The 18,885-nt window shown below is 39.8% G+C and overlaps 3 protein-coding genes across 8 annotated transcripts; all 3 read right to left on the bottom strand.

Moving 5' to 3' along the window:
- Nucleotides 1-11: 11 nt before the first annotated feature.
- On the bottom strand, nucleotides 12-8,347 carry LOC103850674 (protein transport protein Sec24-like At4g32640). The gene is made up of 25 exons (XM_009127465.3): nucleotides 8,096-8,347; nucleotides 7,015-7,920; nucleotides 6,541-6,771; nucleotides 6,359-6,433; nucleotides 6,161-6,259; nucleotides 5,877-5,988; nucleotides 5,478-5,605; nucleotides 5,067-5,186; nucleotides 4,662-4,742; nucleotides 4,216-4,293; nucleotides 4,005-4,097; nucleotides 3,619-3,673; nucleotides 3,341-3,417; nucleotides 3,195-3,266; nucleotides 2,981-3,064; nucleotides 2,600-2,719; nucleotides 2,440-2,508; nucleotides 2,161-2,238; nucleotides 1,929-2,067; nucleotides 1,676-1,840; nucleotides 1,432-1,577; nucleotides 1,169-1,348; nucleotides 960-1,048; nucleotides 834-865; nucleotides 12-511 (listed from the first exon to the last, which is right to left on the bottom strand). Exons 2-25 carry the CDS (start codon nucleotides 7,858-7,860, stop codon nucleotides 405-407), a joined length of 3,276 nt encoding a protein of 1,091 aa, XP_009125713.1. The 5' UTR covers nucleotides 7,861-7,920; nucleotides 8,096-8,347; the 3' UTR covers nucleotides 12-404.
- A 51-nt stretch (nucleotides 8,348-8,398) lies between these two features.
- LOC103850686 (probable ADP-ribosylation factor GTPase-activating protein AGD14) lies at nucleotides 8,399-12,668 on the bottom strand. 5 transcript variants are annotated; one of them, XM_009127476.3, is made up of 14 exons: nucleotides 12,552-12,668; nucleotides 12,052-12,242; nucleotides 11,850-11,911; nucleotides 11,666-11,753; nucleotides 11,524-11,585; nucleotides 11,330-11,423; nucleotides 10,610-11,044; nucleotides 10,218-10,535; nucleotides 9,993-10,124; nucleotides 9,814-9,912; nucleotides 9,639-9,728; nucleotides 9,360-9,540; nucleotides 9,228-9,276; nucleotides 8,399-9,151 (listed from the first exon to the last, which is right to left on the bottom strand). In XM_009127476.3, exons 2-14 carry the CDS (start codon nucleotides 12,148-12,150, stop codon nucleotides 9,016-9,018), a joined length of 1,845 nt encoding a protein of 614 aa, XP_009125724.1. In that variant the 5' UTR covers nucleotides 12,151-12,242; nucleotides 12,552-12,668; the 3' UTR covers nucleotides 8,399-9,015. The 5 variants fall into 5 exon arrangements, with proteins under 5 accessions (XP_009125724.1, XP_009125730.1, XP_033135389.1 ...); XM_009127482.3 differs by having other exon boundaries at nucleotides 12,467-12,668; XM_033279498.1 differs by having other exon boundaries at nucleotides 8,399-9,148; nucleotides 9,405-9,540; nucleotides 12,052-12,668.
- A 254-nt stretch (nucleotides 12,669-12,922) lies between these two features.
- Nucleotides 12,923-18,619, bottom strand: LOC103850704. Of its 2 annotated transcripts, none has more exons than XM_009127499.2 (5): nucleotides 18,380-18,619; nucleotides 15,877-18,203; nucleotides 14,260-15,789; nucleotides 13,744-14,008; nucleotides 12,923-13,652 (listed from the first exon to the last, which is right to left on the bottom strand). In XM_009127499.2, the coding sequence occupies exons 2-5, from the start codon at nucleotides 18,121-18,123 to the stop codon at nucleotides 13,168-13,170; spliced, it is 4,527 nt and encodes a 1,508-aa protein (XP_009125747.1). In that variant the 5' UTR covers nucleotides 18,124-18,203; nucleotides 18,380-18,619; the 3' UTR covers nucleotides 12,923-13,167. The 2 variants fall into 2 exon arrangements, with proteins under 2 accessions (XP_009125747.1, XP_009125740.1); XM_009127492.2 differs by having other exon boundaries at nucleotides 12,923-13,655.
- Between the last annotated feature and the right edge of the window lie 266 nt (nucleotides 18,620-18,885).

Consider the following 18,885-nt stretch of genomic DNA (forward strand, 5'->3'; position numbering starts at 1 on the left):
AGAAAACAAAATAAAGAAACTAATGGTTATTCTTATAATTTACGCGGCACTGTATATTAAATTTTTATTTTGTCCCTTCGACAACATCCAATAACAACAAGCTTTATCAGAAGAAAAAAAAATTCTTAGTTCGAGCTTAAATAAAACACCCACACAAAGTGACAACCAAAATGGATTGGATAAAAACTCTTTTATATAATTCTTACGAAAAAAGTGGAGACTATTATCTAAACACACTTTCAAATTGAAGTGAAACTTCTCATGTAGTAGTCTATGCCCTCTCTTCACTTTCAATACTTCTCAAGTAGCCAGATCAATGTTTTTTTACCGTTCTTCTACGCTTTTCTCCTGTAAGCAGAGGACATTGAGAGAGACTTTTGTAAGGAGTCCTAGAAAACAGATGATCAGTTCATCTTGAGCTGGATTTGGCGATGGACTTGAACAAGAAACTCCACATATGATGGGCCGCTTGCTGTCCTGTCCTCTACCATATGTGACAGAAACAGCATTCCTGAAAAGACCATTGAGGATGAGGTTTTGTTAAATCAACACTGCCGAGTAAGCAATATGGAAGCATGATTACGTATAGAAATGTCTTCCCTATGCATACACAAGTCATTTGCTAAAGAGATATTAGATAACTCCAAAATTGGAAATGCTCAGGTGCTTATGTAAAAGTCTATGAAACTAGACATTGGTACTAGCTGTAGGCAGGAGCTACGCTGTTACTATTAGCGTAAGACTGATTCTGTCGCAAACAGGAAAAATAATAACATGTAGCCTCTTCTAGGTGCATGGAGCAACTGAAATTCTATCAAACCAGAATCACTAACCTGATGGATCTCCTTTCTTGCACAATTTGATGCTGCGTAGAGAAAACATAAAACAAGTTGGAAAGGATTAGACAGGACACAGTTATCTTCTGCTCAGTTAAGGGAAAAAAAAATAGTTACTGATACCTTAGGTAAGAACATCTTTGCTTCCTTATTTCATTTACCACATCATTGAACTTCTTTGATAGCTGATTATCATATTGCTGCAGCACATACTGTAAAGAAAAGACAAGCTTTTTTTGCTTAGTAGGATTTTCAAAATACCAGAAAAAGTTTCAAACTTTGTTGCACGTTAATCATCCTACAATATCATGCGCTAATGAAGTTGAGATTACCTGGCTTGGAATTTCAGCCACTGAAGGAACACCGAAAAGTTTCTGCAGTATACCAGAGTCCACTGATTCAGCAACATAGAGTAGACCATCTTCACCATTCTCAAGAAAATAGACTCCCTCATTGCTAATGTGTTCACTTGACAATGGGATTGAAGGAGGAAGGACTGATCCTTCATCGTCCTGATAGATTGAAAAGTCAAAAGTTTCACAAAGTGCAAATTAAGGCTTGAGATTGATATTAACCAAATGTAGCCGCATCATACCTTTGCATCAAGGTCGTGGACAGAAATCATTCTGGGATAAACCAGTGGGACTGCCAAAGGAGTAGATATAGAAGACACATAGTTGATCCAGAATGATCGATCATCAATCCTCCCGTCTGTCCTTAAACCCACACTTTTGGTCAATGCTAAAGAAAAAAAACCATTTCAAAGGAAACAGCATCAAATTAAAATCTAGAAGAAGATCCTGAAAAGCTTTAAGTAGGCAAATGTCACAAGAAAATACCGAGAGTATATAATGGCAAAAGCTTGAGCGCTTCAGGAAGAATAAGTTGTCCAGACGATGTAACTGTGGCACAGAATTTACGATAGGCATAGAGTGCATTAGTGCAACTATTGATTGCTTGCTCCTTTACCAATGGAAGTGCCTTTGTAGGGATTTCATTAGCCGCTGCATAAAAAAGAAACCAAACACAGATATTAGCTTATAGTGACAACACTGGCTAGCAGTAGAATCAGCACTGAAAAAAGTGACCTACCTTGTTTCAGCATACAAGCAAATTGAGAATCCAAATCAGCTGCGCGAAATAAATTACTGAGAAGGTTCGTACAGGGGAGTGATAGAGTGGTAACCCTAATTCTTCTTTCTCCATATATGGTAGTATACAGAAGGGCGCACTGAAAGGAAGAGAAGACGAACATTGAATAACATCATCTTAAATAAGACAGAGTACCATCAGTTATACAAAACACATGTATAAAAAATTATACCTGGAAAGAACATTCAGCTCCATCTTGTAGTTTGTCATCATGCTTTAATGTCACCATTATCGCTTTGTCACAGTCAATCTGCATTGGCAAAATCGAGGTTTGTTAGAACTCTAGAGTAAAAGGAGTTTATACCACAGGGCACCTCCTTGTAAACTTGCAGCAAAATGCACAGAGAGTAATGCAGAAATATGTTTTCAATAATATTGACACAAAATCAGCAGATGCACACAATACTATCCAGAAACTAGTTGGTGAGAAAAGTAAGGAGGATCCACCCACCGCTGGAAGATCAATGTCGGTTGGAATGCGTTTGCAGAAATTCCCTGAATATTCGTGCACTTGAACACCCTACAATTATTAGAAACGATGGTTTTACAGAGGCTTGAACTGGAGTATACAGAGTAATGCATGAAGAGAAGTCACTGCCACAAAAATATACCTGGCTGCATCTGACTCGCATGACAGCCTCAAAACCCTGCGGCCTAGTAATATTCCATTTAAGATCGTTGTAAAGCTTGGGAGGATCTGAGAGAGCTGAGAAAGGGTAATAACAATACACCTGTAGAAAATCGTTACAAGGGAAATGTTAAATTATCGCCATGAGAAATGCATCAACTAAGCAAGATTTTCGCAGACTAATTCAGTTAGTATTACAAAATTGCCACGGAAATATATTGGACATGATTCAAAAGAAAAGTGCATTCGAATTGCTATTGAACTATGCTACAACTAACATTAGGAAAGCAAAGGCAGGTCATGTACAAATGAATCAGAACTTGTTACAAAATCAGCAAGGACAAGGAAATATCAAAAAATATACCTGTCCTCCAGTAGTTGTTGGAATGACGGATATTGAGGCCATGTCAACGTAAGCCTGACTTGTGATAAATAAATCTACACAGACCTGCGGCATTGCTGAATGGCTTAGATAGGAACAAAATATTGAAATGAACAAGAATGATACATCGTATATTAGTGATAAGCAGATGGAAACATATTCAGTTAAACATCCATCCTACTCGGTATTGGCATACCTGGTATTCAGCAAATTCGATAGCCATGGTCTTCAGAGTTTTGTCTGCTGGCTGTAATAACTTATGGGCCTCCTGAAATCCAAATTACAGAGCGCTTTAATATTTTGCAATGAAATACAACAACCTCTTAAGCAAAGCACGTTTACCTTTTCATTGGCAGACATATTAGCTCTCCCTTCTGCCTCTCTAGAAGAAAGTGCTCCAACACCAACAGAACACAAAACTATGGAGACAATGGCAAACATATTAGTTAAATGATAGAGGTTCTGAGCAGTAGGGTAATATTATTAGAAGTGAGAGTTGGTGCTTCTAACAAATATATGATTTTTTAATGTGCATAGATGGATTGTATGTAACTGGAGGACATGCATCAGTAAACCTAACATATAAAGTAACCAAATAAAGTAAGTACTACGCAGCATACCTGATTGAAACACCATAAGCTTCCCTCCTTTGCTCTTCATTGCCAAGAAAGCAGCCTACGAGAAAATGAAGTGTTGAGTAGATATTATCCTCAATATTGCTCCCAGAAAAAGAAAGAAACATTGGTTCACTAGAGATGATTGCAACACCAAAAAGCATGCAAGCTTGATAACACTGGCCAGTTAACTTGAAATGTCACTTCATTAATTGCTTTAGGCCATATATTTAACTTATATTCTTTTCAGCCACCTCTAAACTAATTGACAAGGCTAAATGCTTACTAAACGGCAAACAAAAGTCGAGGAGGCTAACAAATATATCGAGCCTCTACTTGTACTACCACCAATTAAAGCAGGTAAAGCACAAGCATCTTAAGAAATTCCATACCTTAACTGCTGCAGCAAAAGCAGATTCAGGAGTCTTACTTTCCTGAAACATCGTTGGGATACTATCCAGCAAAAGCTCTAGGTGTTCACGGCACTGAATTCAAACAGAATAAATCAATTACAAAAAATGGGAAGGAAATTAGGATAACCAATCTCAAGAATAGCACACAGCTTATATAACACAAATAGAATATAAGTGGCCCAAAACTTACTTCAGATAGCTGAACAATGATATCTGTTTCCAAAGGTGTATAAACATCTTGCACATCAGGGACAATGAGCATCAACGGCTGCGCATAAACAGGGGCCATCAAATTCACAGGCAGTGGTAATCAGTTGTCTAGTAGTACAAAGATTCCAGGAAGAAAAGAGATAGCACACACTCCAGAAACAATAACATCAAAGGAATGCAGTGTTCAACTCTTAAATGGCAATAGATTTTATGGCATCATAATATAATATATAGGATTTATCGTGACAATGAAGACTCTCAAGTGAAGCAACGGATAGACAATACAACTTTTGAGCCTGTAGCCCAGTGACCTAAGAGAATTACATGTAGTAATTATGATGAGTGATAGTTATCATCCTAAGAGAACAGATGTATTTTTTTCCACCAACAATTACAAAAGAATAAAAGACTAGTGCAACAATTCACCTGCTGCAGTGCACGTTTCAAATTATAAAAGTGGATTGTTGAGTCGAATGTAGCAATGCCGACAAATGTCCTAGGACCTTCCTGCAAACACATACAGATTTTTTTTTTTTAAATGTCTGCTAACATAGCCATACTCTAACAAAAGTTCACAGTCTCATTACACATGAAGTACACACGTTAACAGATATGCAGCAGAATTTACTTCGTAAATGATTCAATACGCCTTAGTATGCAAAGGAGCGTGATTAAAATAGCAAATACAAACTATTAATAAAATGGCAGTTATTAACAATACCATCAACTTAGTAATCTTTAGGCACATGTAAACCAAATATATGTCGAGAACAGATATTGTTGACTGTTCTGCATCAAATATTCAACTACTATAGAATGTTGGAAACTTACAGGCAGGTCTGAAAGGACTTGCTGGATTGCACTGCAAGCAGCAGCAGTAGCACCTGTCTGTATCGCGTTCATTGAGACATCAATAAGGAAAAAGTACACTGCTGGCATTGGGTCTCGCACCTATTAGAAAAGATAACAATATTAATTTACATCCATTATCTTCGCCCAAAAGGACGTTAATACAATTATCTTAGCTAGATAGGTAATTTAGGTGGTGCTTCACTAGATCAACATGAAAGTAAATATGAAGAAATATAATTTTCTACCTAATAGGTTCTATTTTATAGGAAAGCACAAAGCCAGAGGACACAACAAACTATCAAAAGTAAGGTAAATTATAAAACAATCTGACATCTTAGGAAACAAACCACGGAATTCTACATTTATAACCAGAAAGTTTCACAGGCTAACCATGTATTCTTTTGTTGCAACAAACTCGACCGTTCCCCTACACAGCTCAGGTCTGTCATCAGCATCCCTACGTCTACCATCTGGACCCAGATTACAGTGATAGTCACGGGGTGTCTCATCAGTGTATCCTGTGCAAAAGAAAGTTGATGAGGAAATGGATCACGAAGCACCCCACATCATCAGAATCCCAAACGATTATGACAAAAACTAATATAGAGAGTCTCTCTTAAATAAAATCATATCGTTATCTCCCACAATATGTTTAATTCAGGTTCACAGAATAAATCTTTCAAACCAGGAAGGTGATGACAAAAATGTTAAGTGATACATGCAATTGCAGTTGCCTCGCTATAACTATAGATTGCGTGGCTTGCAGTAAATGAAAACAGTAACACTTACCGCAGAAATTACAGGTGAACTTCCTTCCTTGGTCAACGAACCTCATGAAAGGATTTATGTATCCCTTACAGCGCGAACAACGAACAGGTCCACCCTCACCAAAGTCCACCACCTGCACCACAGAATAGGTTAGCGCTACAAGGAATTGATTCTTTCAAAGATGTAAAAGAAAACTTATGTTTCAAACACACAAAAGTATAGGCGTAACAATGAACTGTAATGATGCATGTACAAATAGGAAACGCATTAAAACCGAACGCTTTGTTTGGTCAGACAAGGCTTACTTGTATAGGCTCTTCAGATGGATGAGGAAGCGCCAGCGGTTGGACCATCAACGCCAGTTGCATTCCAGATGTAGATAAAAGATCAACAGTACATGGGATCTATTACAAGAAAAAAGGAAAAATGTATCAAGTTCACAGGAATAATGAACAGCAACGGAAACACATTCTACCATCAAAAAGATAATGCTTCGTTGTTACCTGATTGATTGTGCACCTCATGTAACGGGGACTACAATTTCCGGTGTCTCTAACTATATAATCACTAGTAGCAGGCTTCAAAAGAATATAAGAGAAATTCAGGGGAAAGATAAAACAGTTTAACAAAACACACATACTAAAGATATGACAATCTCAGACTAATGTCTGAATTGAAAACTCACCGGGGGAGGATTAGCCTGATTACTATGGCGAGTTTCAAACACAACTGGGCTGGAGCTTGAACCTGGCCTTGGGATTTGATTAGGATCTATCCTTGAGGGCCCAGGAACAGGGGCGCCAGGTTGACCCATGGCAGAGGGTATGGTGGTCATCGACTGATTTGGCAAAGGTCCCATGCCGCCATATCTTGGTGGTTGCATTTGGCCAGGAAAGCCTAGAGGAGGTGGAGCGACCTACCAACATATAAATTTGAAGACCATCAGAGTTCTGCCACCGCAAAGGAAATACATCAAGTGAAAAGATTTTGCTTAAGTTGAAATTAGAGAGCCACAAGCTACTATGCCACTCCAACTCTTTCACAGTAAACTAGTATAATAACCGTCTGAAATAAATTACATTTAACGTGTTTCCATCAATTTACACATTCACAAAAGTTACATAACAAGAACGTATACCATAAACTTATACTGCCATACCTGTCCTGATGGTGGACCGTAAGGCGAGCCTGATACCGCTGGCCTGCCATAAGGAGCTCCAGGAAAGGTTGCTGGTGGTGGGGGCATTGAAGGAGCCACAGAGGTACTTAATGGTGAATATCCAGACAGAGGATGTGCACCAAGTGGCTGCGGAGGAGGCCGAGTAAAAGGTGATGCAGGAGGCTGAGCATAGGGTGCCTGTGGAGTAGAAACAGCAGCGCCAGGGAACTGGGGACCCCTCTGAAATCCCCCTGAACCAGCCACCTGGGGCGGTCCGTTACTGACTGGACCACCAAGCATGCCTGAGGGAGGAGGCATAGACATGCCAGATGATCCAACAGGTGGAGGAGGTGAACCAAATCCCATTGGGCGTGCCCCTGGAGGAGGACCTGATGGACCAAAAGCTGGAAACCCACTAGAAGAGACCCCCGGCTGGGCCACTGGTCCTCCAGGCATTGACGGTCTAGAGCCAAACGGTGGCTGACTAGAAGGTGGACCAGTGGGTCTGCCCAAAGGTACATTAGACGGAAACCCACTTGGCTGTGCTCCAGGAGGAGGACCACTAGGCCTCCCCATTCCAGCATGAGGAGGACCAGGCCTAGCCATAGGAGAAGGCCCTCGCTGCGGAGCTCCATAAGAAGGAGCTCCCTGTGGGAAAGGTTGCGGTGACTGACCAAAAGGAGGAGGTGGTCTAGGGCCTGAACCAGGTGGACGATTCATGCTCAAGTTCTGCATATTGTCAGCTAAAGCATTAGCGTTCCCTTGAGAGCCAGGGAAGTAACTTGGTGGCCCGGAGTTTCGCTGGTTGTTGGGTCTAATTTCCCCTGGAGGCACAGGAGCAGCCATGCTTGGAGGATTACCAGATCAAATCCTAACAAAACTTCCCACTGTGTTTGCCTTCAAAATCTACAAATCCGAAATGATCAGAATCAGTAACTGCAACAATCAAAGAACTAATGAAGAAACAATACTGAGATTGATTAGATTTGGATGATGCCAATCCTAAAAATTAAAACTTAAAAAAAAAAAGCTAAAGGAAGGAACTTTTTTCTCAAAGATCGTAATTTTGATCCCCAGATACCCGATTTGAGCAAGATCAGATTTGAATGATCCGATCCGGTACGAATGAGACCAGAAGCTCAGATCTAAGCTCAGAGAGGGAAAGAGAGAGAAGGGCGACGATGGTTAACGGCGTCGGTGTGAATCACGGATTCAGAACGATAATTAAGAATTCCTTTTTTGCGTAGAAGAAGAAGGAAGTCTGTGATTGAAAATTCGCAAGTACCTTTTAGCGAAACTTAAACAAAATCGGAGGGTTACAAGAATAAAAACGTGAGAGAGTTGTTGGAGAGTTGAAAATTTTCTGAATAAATTTTTTTTTTTAATTTTCTTACACACGCACTTAGTGTAGTAAACCAGACAATCAATCTTGGTCTCAAACTAACCGGACATGTTTGGCTCTTATTTGTGAAATAGCAAAAAAAAAAAAGAGAAATTTGTTTTAGAAAGAAAGTAGAGTGAGATAGGAAGAGAAAAGAGGTGAAACCGTGAAAGAGTGTTATTTTGGTTAGTGAGTGAATTTTGGATTTTTTTTGGTGTTCCATGCAATTTCTCTTGGTTCTATCGAAATTATTATTTTTATTTACAAAACAATATATATGCAACATAACCAACAAAAAATTACGTTTACTAATTATATAATCTATACATCAAAATATTGTTCTTATGAATTTGTGATATTTAGTTATCTTAGTTTAATGGTTATAAATTATTATGAGCATTGGAACAAGTTTTATCGATAAATTCCATAATATATATAATCTTTTGAACGATTACAAGTAAAAATTTCCCACATTAAATATACATTTGACCAATAAGCAATTAATGGATAGTTTTGAAAGAGTATTGTAGCATTCAAGCTTTTGTGAGTCAAATCGTAACGGTTATATCTCATTCAGTTTCCATTAAAATGCTCCCAATCAACTCAGACGTTACGCTTTCTCAGTCAAAGGGATTTCCTCTAGAAACATAAGCATTTGGGTTTACAGAAGGATATCCATTAAAGTTTGCTTGATGATATGAGTGTGCACCGTTGTAAGTAGCTTCTGCATTACCCATGCTATTCATCTCTTGCCTTCTGCACACAAAACCAATTTTATTTTTTTTGCCATAAAGTGATATATAAGAAAACTAAGAAGTACAATGTTATTTACCTGAAAGATGGGGGCATGTTTTCATGTGGTTGCTGCCCTGCGTATGCACCTAATACCCCATGACACAAGCGTTAGAATAGACTTCAATTAAAACATGAAAACACTTGTTGCAATACAGAAATTTTGTCTCACCAGGGAGAAGATTGGATGCAAGAGATGGAGAAGTTGGAGACAAACCTGGTGCGTAAAAAGGAGACTGAGAGGCCATCATTAGTCCAAACGAATCTGCAGCCATGCTTGATGAATCTGAAGCACCTCTTGGAACTGACACAAGAGGCAAGCCTCCTCCGTGTGTGTATTCCATTGAAGGATACTGAAAAAGACACATTAAAACATGGGGGAATTTTAGTGATAGTGGCGGCATCTTGAGACATCAATGTTGTGATGATGTTAATGAAGTAGGTTTCATACTTGTGGTGTTTGGTTTGGACATGTATCATCATAACTGACATCAAAGGGATTTGATGATGGTTTTGCCGTGTATGGAAAGGCTCCAGTAGCCTACCAAGAAAAGGATATCACATGTAAGATCAGCTCAAAATCTATTAATCGGATCCAAATTTATCAATTATGCCAAATAAAATACCATAGGATATTGATAATATTGCATGCCATATCCCATGCCATGATGTTGAGCATGAACATCATGCGGAGAGGCAAATGAGAAGCCTCCAGAGAAAAGGTCCTGCCAATGGTTAAGACTCTTATGACTGTAGACACCAAAAGAGTAAATCCAATATAAACTAAAAGAAAAGTGCTTGTTACCTCAGGAAGTGCACTTCTTACACTAGATTTTGTCTCTTCTTGATGATCTCCATAAGCATAATTTGTGATAGCTAGTGTTGATTGTTCCATAGAGGTATCTGATGGTTCCTTAGGTAGTGTAGATGACTCCACCTGTGTTAGCACATGAACAAAACATTTAGCATAATAATCTTTTACTTTTGATTCTTTGTAAATGCGTGTTTAAAAACTATCTCAGACACCAACCTGGTTATTTTCAGCTGCACTTGTTGTAGCCATATCTTTTATACTTAAGTTATCAGCAGCATCAGGTAGAAGAGCTAGCTCTAAAGAACCGGCGTGCGAGATTGTAGGTGCTGTGACAACAGAGGTAACACTGTCTTGTGTTCTTGGCATCGCCGGGGTCTCAAGGTTAGCTGCAGGATGATTGTCCTCAGAAGGATCAGAGTATCCAAACAACAAAGCTTCCAAAGAGTTAGGAGCTGGACCCTCAATGGCCTTTTGAGAAGGTACATCATCAATTAAACTTCCAGGACTCTCCATTTTACTAGATGATGCAGCCAACTACAAAACATAAAAGAAAAGGTTCACATCTTCACTGTATACACAACATGAGTTTGTAGATTAGTACACTTTACCTGATTGTTCACTGGATCCTTCTTTTTCTCAACTTTGACAATCTTTTCTACGCGCAAACGAGGATGATTCTCTCCTATGAGTTCACTTGCATGGCGTACAATGGGCAAACCGGAAGTTTCCTTGTTGTTAGAGAGGTCTAGTGATTTGGAGCTTCCTCTGGTCTCTCTACGTGCATCGTATCTCTTAACACTTCCATCGTCTCTGTACCTATCGTCAACAATCTCAAAGCGGATAGGACTCTTTGGTAAGGCTCTAGACTTTGGGTTATGTGTAACAAGTTGTTGTTGTTGTTGTTTAGGTTCCTTGTCTTCAAAATAATACTTAAGAGATCTGTTTCCACTCTTTATTTCAGGTTTATCAACAGAGTGAAAGCTTCTAGATCCCAAGAAGTTTGCACTGGCCTTCTTGCTTTCCTTGTAATCCTCAGTCACTGCCTGAGTGGAAACAGAAAAAAAAAAATTGTATTAAAAATTGAAAACTGTGTAAAGAGCACACATCCTCAACACTGGAGCATACAGTACACTGTCCCATAATTAGCTTCAGATTTGGCTAAGTTGAGAAAATAATTGTGCAGATTCCCTAGCAAAGGAGGCTAGGAACCGAGAAGTCATTTTTTCCCATGTAGATCAGACCGGGTCTGATAGAGGCGGTTCGACTTGACCTGATTGTATGGGTAGTTGACAAAAAAAATAGTGAAGCATCTAAGAAAAGCAATGTACCGGTTTTTGCTGTGAGATCTTGTCATTGCTCTCAGTACTGTATCTTTTATCCACATAGACACTTCTGATAAAGTCCCTGAGCTTGAAGATATTACTGAACAATAAGAAAGTTAAAAATGAGGTTTAACTATAATGTTCTGTTACTCCTCTTAGTGTTTTAACTCAGTCTGAGATTTAATAAAATGTCCATGAACCTGGCATCAGGGTAAGCATCACGCTGAGTATCCCATTCTTTAAAATAAACTTGTCTGGCTCGCTGCAATGAAACAAAGTAAAACATAAGTTTACAAAGTATTGACCAGATAAAAGTAACAATGGTTCAACGTTTACACAAACCTCGTTTCCTCCTGCACGGAGTGCACTAACTTCTTCTGCCGTGAACTTGGCCATTGATATAGATTTCACTCGATGAGTAAACTCTCGACTAGACATATACACAATGAGAAAAAGAGGTCTTACACACATGATACAGAACAAGACTTTTCAAGTTCAAATGAGGAAACTCAGAGAATAGACTTACTGGATTCCGCTGCAGTTGATGCAGACAAAAGTCCAGAACGTTGAGCAGACATATTGTGGACCCTGCAAGACTCAGATTGTCCAAAAGCTTAATTACATAACCAACTACATTGAGCCATTAATAGTTGACTTGATAAGCACGTTATGTTTTTATATGACCTATTAAAAATAGAAGAATTAAAGATGGTTACTGGCCAACATACCAGACTGTTGCAGTTGATGCATCTTCGGTTCTCGGGAAGCTTCAGCAAACTCCTGATAGCCTTTTCAGTTCGCTCGTCTTCCTTCATCTTGCTCCCCATTGTTGGCAAAAAACTTCCCACTCTTATCAAGAAAATCAATTATCTCAAATGAGAAATCCTATCAAAGAGCAATGCCATCATTACCAAATCACCTGAGAAAGAACAGAGGGAAAAAACACCATCTTAAGCCAAAAGCATTTTAACGTTATTCTCTGGTGCATGTTTCAATCTTGAAAGTTTCATATGAGAAGATCACCAAAAAAAAAAGTTTCATATGAGATAAAAAGTTGCAAGATTGTTGTTTCTGAAAACTCATTACGTTACACAGAATCAAAATTCTTCCTAATAGTTTCCTCTGTTGGATACAAACGCTTACAAAAGACTAGAATCTTGAGGTTTTTGAATTCCTTGTGCTATAAGGTATTGCAAAACCTAAAAAGAAGAGAAGAGAGAAACCTTACAGAAGAAATAAAGATGAAACAGCCAGGGAAAAAAGAATGGAGGTGACAAGAAGATGATCTCTGTCTCTCTCAGGTTACAGAGATGGCAAAAATAGAGAAGGAGCCAGCAAAAGAAAGGAGACATTCTCCTGAAAAACTGCTGTCTTAAAGCTTTCCCGCCGTTGAAGTCTCTCTCTCTCTCTCATTTCATGTAGATAACCAAAACGAGCTTATATAACTCTTAAACCATTAGGGTAGATCCGCCTTAAAACGCAAGTAATGTTTGTTTTGTTTTGTTCATTTGATTTACCAAACAGACACAAATGATCTACACATTCTTATTTTAGATTGGAATAAGAAATAAAATTATTAGTGTTCTATAATAACATATCAAGAGAAAACACCCTGCTTATTTTATTTACACACTTATCGGTTTAACATATGCCATGAATAAAATCGTATGCTTCAAGACCATCCATCTTACTTAAATTCTGATTTTGATCTTTCTAAATAACACAAGATATTGATTCGTCTTGTTATACGCTACAATAGCAACATGATACTCAATTCAAACCTTGTTCCCTAACTGATCAAAAAAACTAAACACAGCAACAGTTGCAGAATTTAATTTATTTTTTTAAAATGATTTATTTACGTTGCAATGCCGTCTCCCCATGCTACCGTCTGCAAACATGAGAGCAGCTGCAGCTTTCTGGATGGCTAGATCTGCTTTGTACCTCAATCTCTCTGCTCTTTCTCGCTTGACCTTGGCTATAGCCCATGCCCTCCTTGCAGCACCAGCTGCTTCTCGCAGTTTGTACTCATCAGTATCCCTACTACTACTACTATGTAACTCTTCCGCGTCAACACAAACAAGATTGGAACCGGGAGATTCATAATAGCCTCTTGCATTCCATCGTTCACTCATGTTCCTCTTCCCGTTGATTCTCTGAGACTTGTTTTGGTGACATCCATTTCCACCGCTCGAGAAATATCCCATGCCTAGGTCACGTGGAGAATACGTCCGTGGATGACTCGGAAATTCCTCCGAATGCTCGTAGTTGTGGTGGTTTGAATATACAAACCTCTCATCTCCAGAGGCGAGACCAACGCCTCTTCTTCCTGCTAAATAAATGAAAGACAAGTCATATAGAGAAGAACCAGCAGAGTCCATATAGGTTTTTAGAAAAGAAAGCAGGTAAAAGAAAGTTACCAGATGAATTATAGGCATCATAATTTCCCAAAGCAGTACTATGTTGATGAGCATAAACCGATAGTTTCTTCTGATGTGACCGGTGTTTTGTTCCCCTGTGCTTGACTTCCAAACCTCTAGGCTTAAAACAGAAAGCAAACATAGCTGGCTTCTCACCAGGTGATTCTTTCATCTGTGACGACCCATTCGAGTTTGGAGTGTTTGCTTTGCTCATAACCAACTCCCACTTTTTAACCTCTCGTTGATACTTTTCCCACAGAGGTGGCTGAAATGAAGATGTACAAAAGCATGTGTTTATATAAGGCGCAAGTGTTCTTGCAGAAACATGTTACAGCAGAGTAACTACATCATTGTTGAACCAACAATTGAGAGTAATCTACAAACTACGTAGTACATAAAACAACTAGCCCTACTGTCCAAAAATCTGCATTTCACCCAAGTACATAAATATCTATAGAGCACCTAGCAATGCAGGTTTTGAAAGAAAAAAAGATGGAAAGGCATTAGAGATCATACCTGGAGATGCCTGACTAGTGGCATTCCCTTCCTCTGCCTCTTTGTTCTCCAATGCTCATATATTGTTGTTTCCATTGCTTCCAAGGATCCAACACCAGCCATCAGTTCTTGAATTTCGATTGAGGTAAAGTGATCACGCTGCTTTACATATGAAGCCTTCTCTAACATGTCCATCGCCTTCTCAAACATGTCCTCACTGATCTCACAAGAAGCACTATTCTCAGCATCCGAACACTCACGAAATCTCGCAAGGCACTGCTCATCATCGCTGTCCATGTCATACAAAACACGTAAAGGATCCAATGCCATCTCAACATCAGTTTCAGTCTGCCTGTAATATTTAGAACAACTGCGGATAAACTCAGCTTCTGTTCCATCAGAACTATCTGCTTCTATCATACGGATTCCAGGAATAGGAATATTTCTAACTAAAGCAGCCCTGGTATTTCTATTGTAGCACTCTTCATGCATCTCTTTGAAAAGAAACCACTGGCCCCTATCAGGGAATTCTAGGGTCCAATCTTTTCCTCCTTTCCACATCATAGCATGTGTAAACCTGTTTGTCGACCCAGGCTGCAGAAATTGATGTGCCCTGTGTGAGTATTTTGTTGCCCCTGATATTTTGACGGCAAGTTTCCATTCGTTTTTATCAAACGGCTCGAGGAAAATCTGAGCTCCATATTCTCTCCACCCTCTGTCTCCAAGAGTGACTAACACATTGGCATCACAGAAACTAGACTCCAAATCTTTCTGACGACGTACGGAAGCATCAGCAGCAGACCTTCTAATTCTTTTGTTCGGAAGCCCCTTGTGCAGGGAACCTTTGTTTCTTGAATCTGAACCCCCAGAAGGTAAAGAATATGACACCTGGGTACGTCTCTTCTTAGGTCCACTTCCCAAATTAGAGTGCAGAAACTCTCCCTTTGAATCCGACCAACCATGTGAGAGATGGCCATTTAAAGAACTTTTGCTTCGTTGCCACATACTTCTTGGGGCAGTGGCCTTGGGACTTGAGGTGCTACCTTGAATATTCGAGGCAAGATTACGTGACTGCAGAGCACCATCTTCAGAATGATCAGATACTGGAACTTGAATATTAATGCCATTCATCGCAACGTTAGACCTGGTTTCGTGCTTATGTCTGACAACAGAAGAGCTGCATGACATCCCGTTTTCAGAATTAAACCCTAGATGCTGCCTTTGAGATTGTGCATGAAGGTCTCCTGACTCTTGCGCTTCCTGTCCTCTGGAAGAAGTGGTAGTTGGTCCGCTATCTGCCAGATCACAACCTCCATCCGTTACTAAATTACGTTCAGTTCCTAGGTGTTCGGCTGAATCTTGACCCAACTCTCTCACCATTTGCAGGTGTAAATTGAGGAACAGTGTAGGTGGTCGGGAAGCAAAATGGAGTGCAAATGGGGGCGTGCTTTGCTTCTTGTAGCAAGCAGATATGGGCAAGGCTTCAACGGATGACGATCTTCTAGAAACAAATCCTGAGCTGATTCCATGCCTAGATCTCTTCTGCATAACCTGATGTTCAAATAAAACAAACAAGTGTGTGAGATACACAATAAACGAAACAATTTACCAGAACCATGCATTAAACCATCATGGTACCTTCTGCATGGCCTTCATGTTATCGGGTGTACATTCGGAAGTTGACACTTGCTTAACCAGCAAAGAATGCCTCCTGAAATTATGTTCTAAGTATGACCACTTCAAATCTTTCACTTCATGGAAACTGTAGAACTGAAATGCAAACTGCCTTTGCAAGCCTGGGACGAAAGAAACTTGGAGACCAATTGAGAAAATTGGCGACTTCAAATCAGCATCCGCTCCTTGTACTCCTTGCTTATTAGAATGATCCACTACCGTCAAGATATGGAAAATCAACTGAACAGCTTCCATTATGCAGCCTTCAAAAATTAGATACCTTAACCCATCTTGGTTATTCAAGAAAATCATTTCCAAACAAACCCGTGGCCACAAAATCACAAGTGTACCATGACGAAGCAAAAGAGCTACACGTGAAAGCCGGTCAAGATCCGCCAAAAAAAAGTAGTTCATCAACGAAACAACCTGTAGGCTAAGGGACAACTCAACTGGCACTCTGTCATTCCACGGACAGTAAATCTCCAGAGGCCCAGAATCTTCGAAAGGCAAAAATTCAACATCAGGATCCGGATATTTTGAGACATGTAGCTGCTCAACACTATTGTCACCTGACCCCTTGTAGATTCCTTTTTTTGATGTATGAAGTCGTCTCCTATAATAGACAAGAGGATATATGCTACTCTTACAGAAACCAGAGCCTTCCAAGAAGGACTCATTCACACTCGGTCCACATGATGGAAGAGAACTAGCAGATCTATCTGTGTACTGACCTCTAGTGTCCCTAACAACATCCCCATTCATTTTCAGAGGTTCACCAGATGTCATTATTTCTGATTTTTTCCATCTTCTTACAGCCTTAAGAGTGGAAGACTTGTCCCGATGCATAGACCTAGCCAACCATTTTATGATCGGTTCTGACTCCATGTCGCCCATGCAGCAATCATCTTCTAGCTTTACCTTCTGCTTCTCGTCGTCTTTACTGGATTTATCATTCCCTTTTATTTTTGGAGTAGATTTGGATTCTGAACTGCTCCCTTTCCTTAGATTTTTTCCAGGAACTTCAGAAGGGAACAACAGGATTTTGAATCTTTCACCCTGTAAACTGATCCACTCTTCGTCGCGATCATCATATTTTACATGATGCAGATTCTTGTCTCCATTGTAACCATCCACAAAGCCATGATACCAATTCTCATCCAAAGGCCACAGAACTTTTATTTGTTTGTTTAACAACCAGTGTGAATCCACATCTGAATATGATATTTCATAAAAGTGTCGCCTTCTCCGAACTTTACTCTTCCCATCGAGCTGTCTCCTTGGTCGCAACGATCTATCATCAGGATCGTCTGAGACAGATTTGGAACTAAACAACTCAGACTGAGGAGCAGCTGAATTCTTACCAGAAGATAACGGGTTCAATCTACTGGCAGACGGTGAACCAGGAGTAACAGGATTCGAAGGAAACTGAGTGCAGTTCGGATCAAAACGCGAAGACAGCATTCTAGCTGCATTAGCTTCAAGATTCTCCTCGTCATCTTCTTGTGATACCTTGGATATTCTACCGGATGAAGACTTCGCCTCGTTGTTCCCCGCACGTCTGCTTGATGCTGAGGACTTCCTTTTTCTGCTATTACAGGGCTTTTGCTTAACAACAAGCTGGTCATCCTTCACTGGAAGCGGATCAGAATGCACGTTTTCCAACTGCAGCTGAGCTACTGAATTAGATTCTTTTATCTCTTTGCCACAGTCCTCCTCTTCGGCTTTAGAGATCTGATCCTCCTGAACACTAGATTCTTCACCAGCTTCCTTGAGGAGCTTATCAAGCAGCTCCTCCTGACTACCAGATTCACCAGCAGACTTCTGCACAAGCCCATTCTCAAACCTACTCCTCCCCACAAAATCTCTTCTACGTCTAGGCACATAGATCATACTACCAGCCAAACCAAGCCCATTACTATCACACAACCCCACACTGGAGTCCTCCAAGCTGTCCAAAACCGTGGTGCCATTACATGCATTATCAACTAACTTATCGTCTTCGCTACCCACTTTCTTAAAGCTACTTAGAGAAACAACTTTCCTGATCCTCTTGTCCTGCTTACCACCATCATTCCCAGGACTACTTTTCCTCTTTAAGCTCTTACTCACAGAATCGTTGCTAATGCTAGACTTATAAAGCGTCTTGAGATCCAACGACCTCGATTTCTTCGGAACTCCCACTCCATTAGAGCTCCCTAGACTATCTTCCATGAAATACAGCTCGAAACGAAAAAAAAAAACCAGAATCAAAATCCCAAGGTCTCAAATGCCATCACGACACATCTTCAGATCTGTAACATCAACACGAAACCCAGAATCACAAAATTACCCAAAATAGATAAAACGAAGAACATACAAGTTTCCCCCAAAAAAAGAAAAAAAAACCCGATCATGCATTCAAATCCAAACAATTTTCTCGAGAATCAAGCGAATTCACCAACGAAAGGAGAAAATCTGCACACTTTACCTGCATCACTTCATCTGACGAAATCGACCTTTGTAATCGCCACAATCGCGAAATCAAAATTAGGGCTTCGGTGAATCGGACTGCGAATCGGATCCCTAATCGATCAAAACTTGTTTTTTCCCCAAATTATTCGTTCAATTTCGCGGAAAATAAAAGGCAATTTTGGTTTCTTTTTTAACCGTGAGAAACGGAGAGAGCTAGGGTTTCGTATGGGAGTAAGGTTTTTTCAGTTAAGACACATATATTCCAAATTAAAAAAAGGATGGATGATTGATACCGTCCGATCTCGACGCGATACTGATCGTACGGTCCATATTTTGTTTTTGGATAATTTCGAGAAATAAATCTGCAACAGAAAAAAGCTAGGATGGACGTTTCGGATCCTCTGTTGGGAAATATTATTGACGGTCAGGATTTAAAGTTTTCCTCGGAGAGAATAAAATTGTTTGTGTGTTGTTAAACCTACCATAATCCATAATCCGTGTGATGTTAAATCCCCCACCCCC

Source organism: Brassica rapa, chromosome A01 (genome assembly GCF_000309985.2).
Source record: "Brassica rapa cultivar Chiifu-401-42 chromosome A01, CAAS_Brap_v3.01, whole genome shotgun sequence".
NCBI lineage: Eukaryota > Viridiplantae > Streptophyta > Magnoliopsida > Brassicales > Brassicaceae > Brassica > Brassica rapa.

Bases quoted from the DNA above. Each gene is read 5' to 3' on its own strand.
- LOC103850686 (XM_009127476.3), bottom strand. From the start codon at position 12,150: ATGGGGAGCAAGATGAAGGAAGACGAGCGAACTGAAAAGGCTATCAGG. The intron at 11,424-11,523 runs GTTCATGGACAT...CTTATTGTTCAG, and splicing joins GATGCTTACCCTGATGCCAG to TAATATCTTCAAGCTCAGGG. The intron at 9,729-9,813 runs GTATTTTATTTG...TTTTCTTGGTAG, and splicing joins AATATTATCAATATCCTATG to GCTACTGGAGCCTTTCCATA.
- LOC103850704 (XM_009127492.2), bottom strand. From the start codon at position 18,123: ATGGAAGATAGTCTAGGGAGCTCTAATGGAGTGGGAGTTCCGAAGAAA. The intron at 15,790-15,876 runs GTACCATGATGG...TTTGAACATCAG, and splicing joins ACATGAAGGCCATGCAGAAG to GTTATGCAGAAGAGATCTAG. The intron at 13,656-13,743 runs GTAACTTTCTTT...TCATTTATTTAG, and splicing joins TGATGCCTATAATTCATCTG to CAGGAAGAAGAGGCGTTGGT.
- LOC103850674 (XM_009127465.3), bottom strand. From the start codon at position 7,860: ATGGCTGCTCCTGTGCCTCCAGGGGAAATTAGACCCAACAACCAGCGA. The intron at 6,772-7,014 runs GTATGGCAGTAT...ATATGTTGGTAG, and splicing joins ACGGTCCACCATCAGGACAG to GTCGCTCCACCTCCTCTAGG. The intron at 4,098-4,215 runs GTAAGTTTTGGG...GTTTGAATTCAG, and splicing joins TCATTGTTCAGCTATCTGAA to TGCCGTGAACACCTAGAGCT.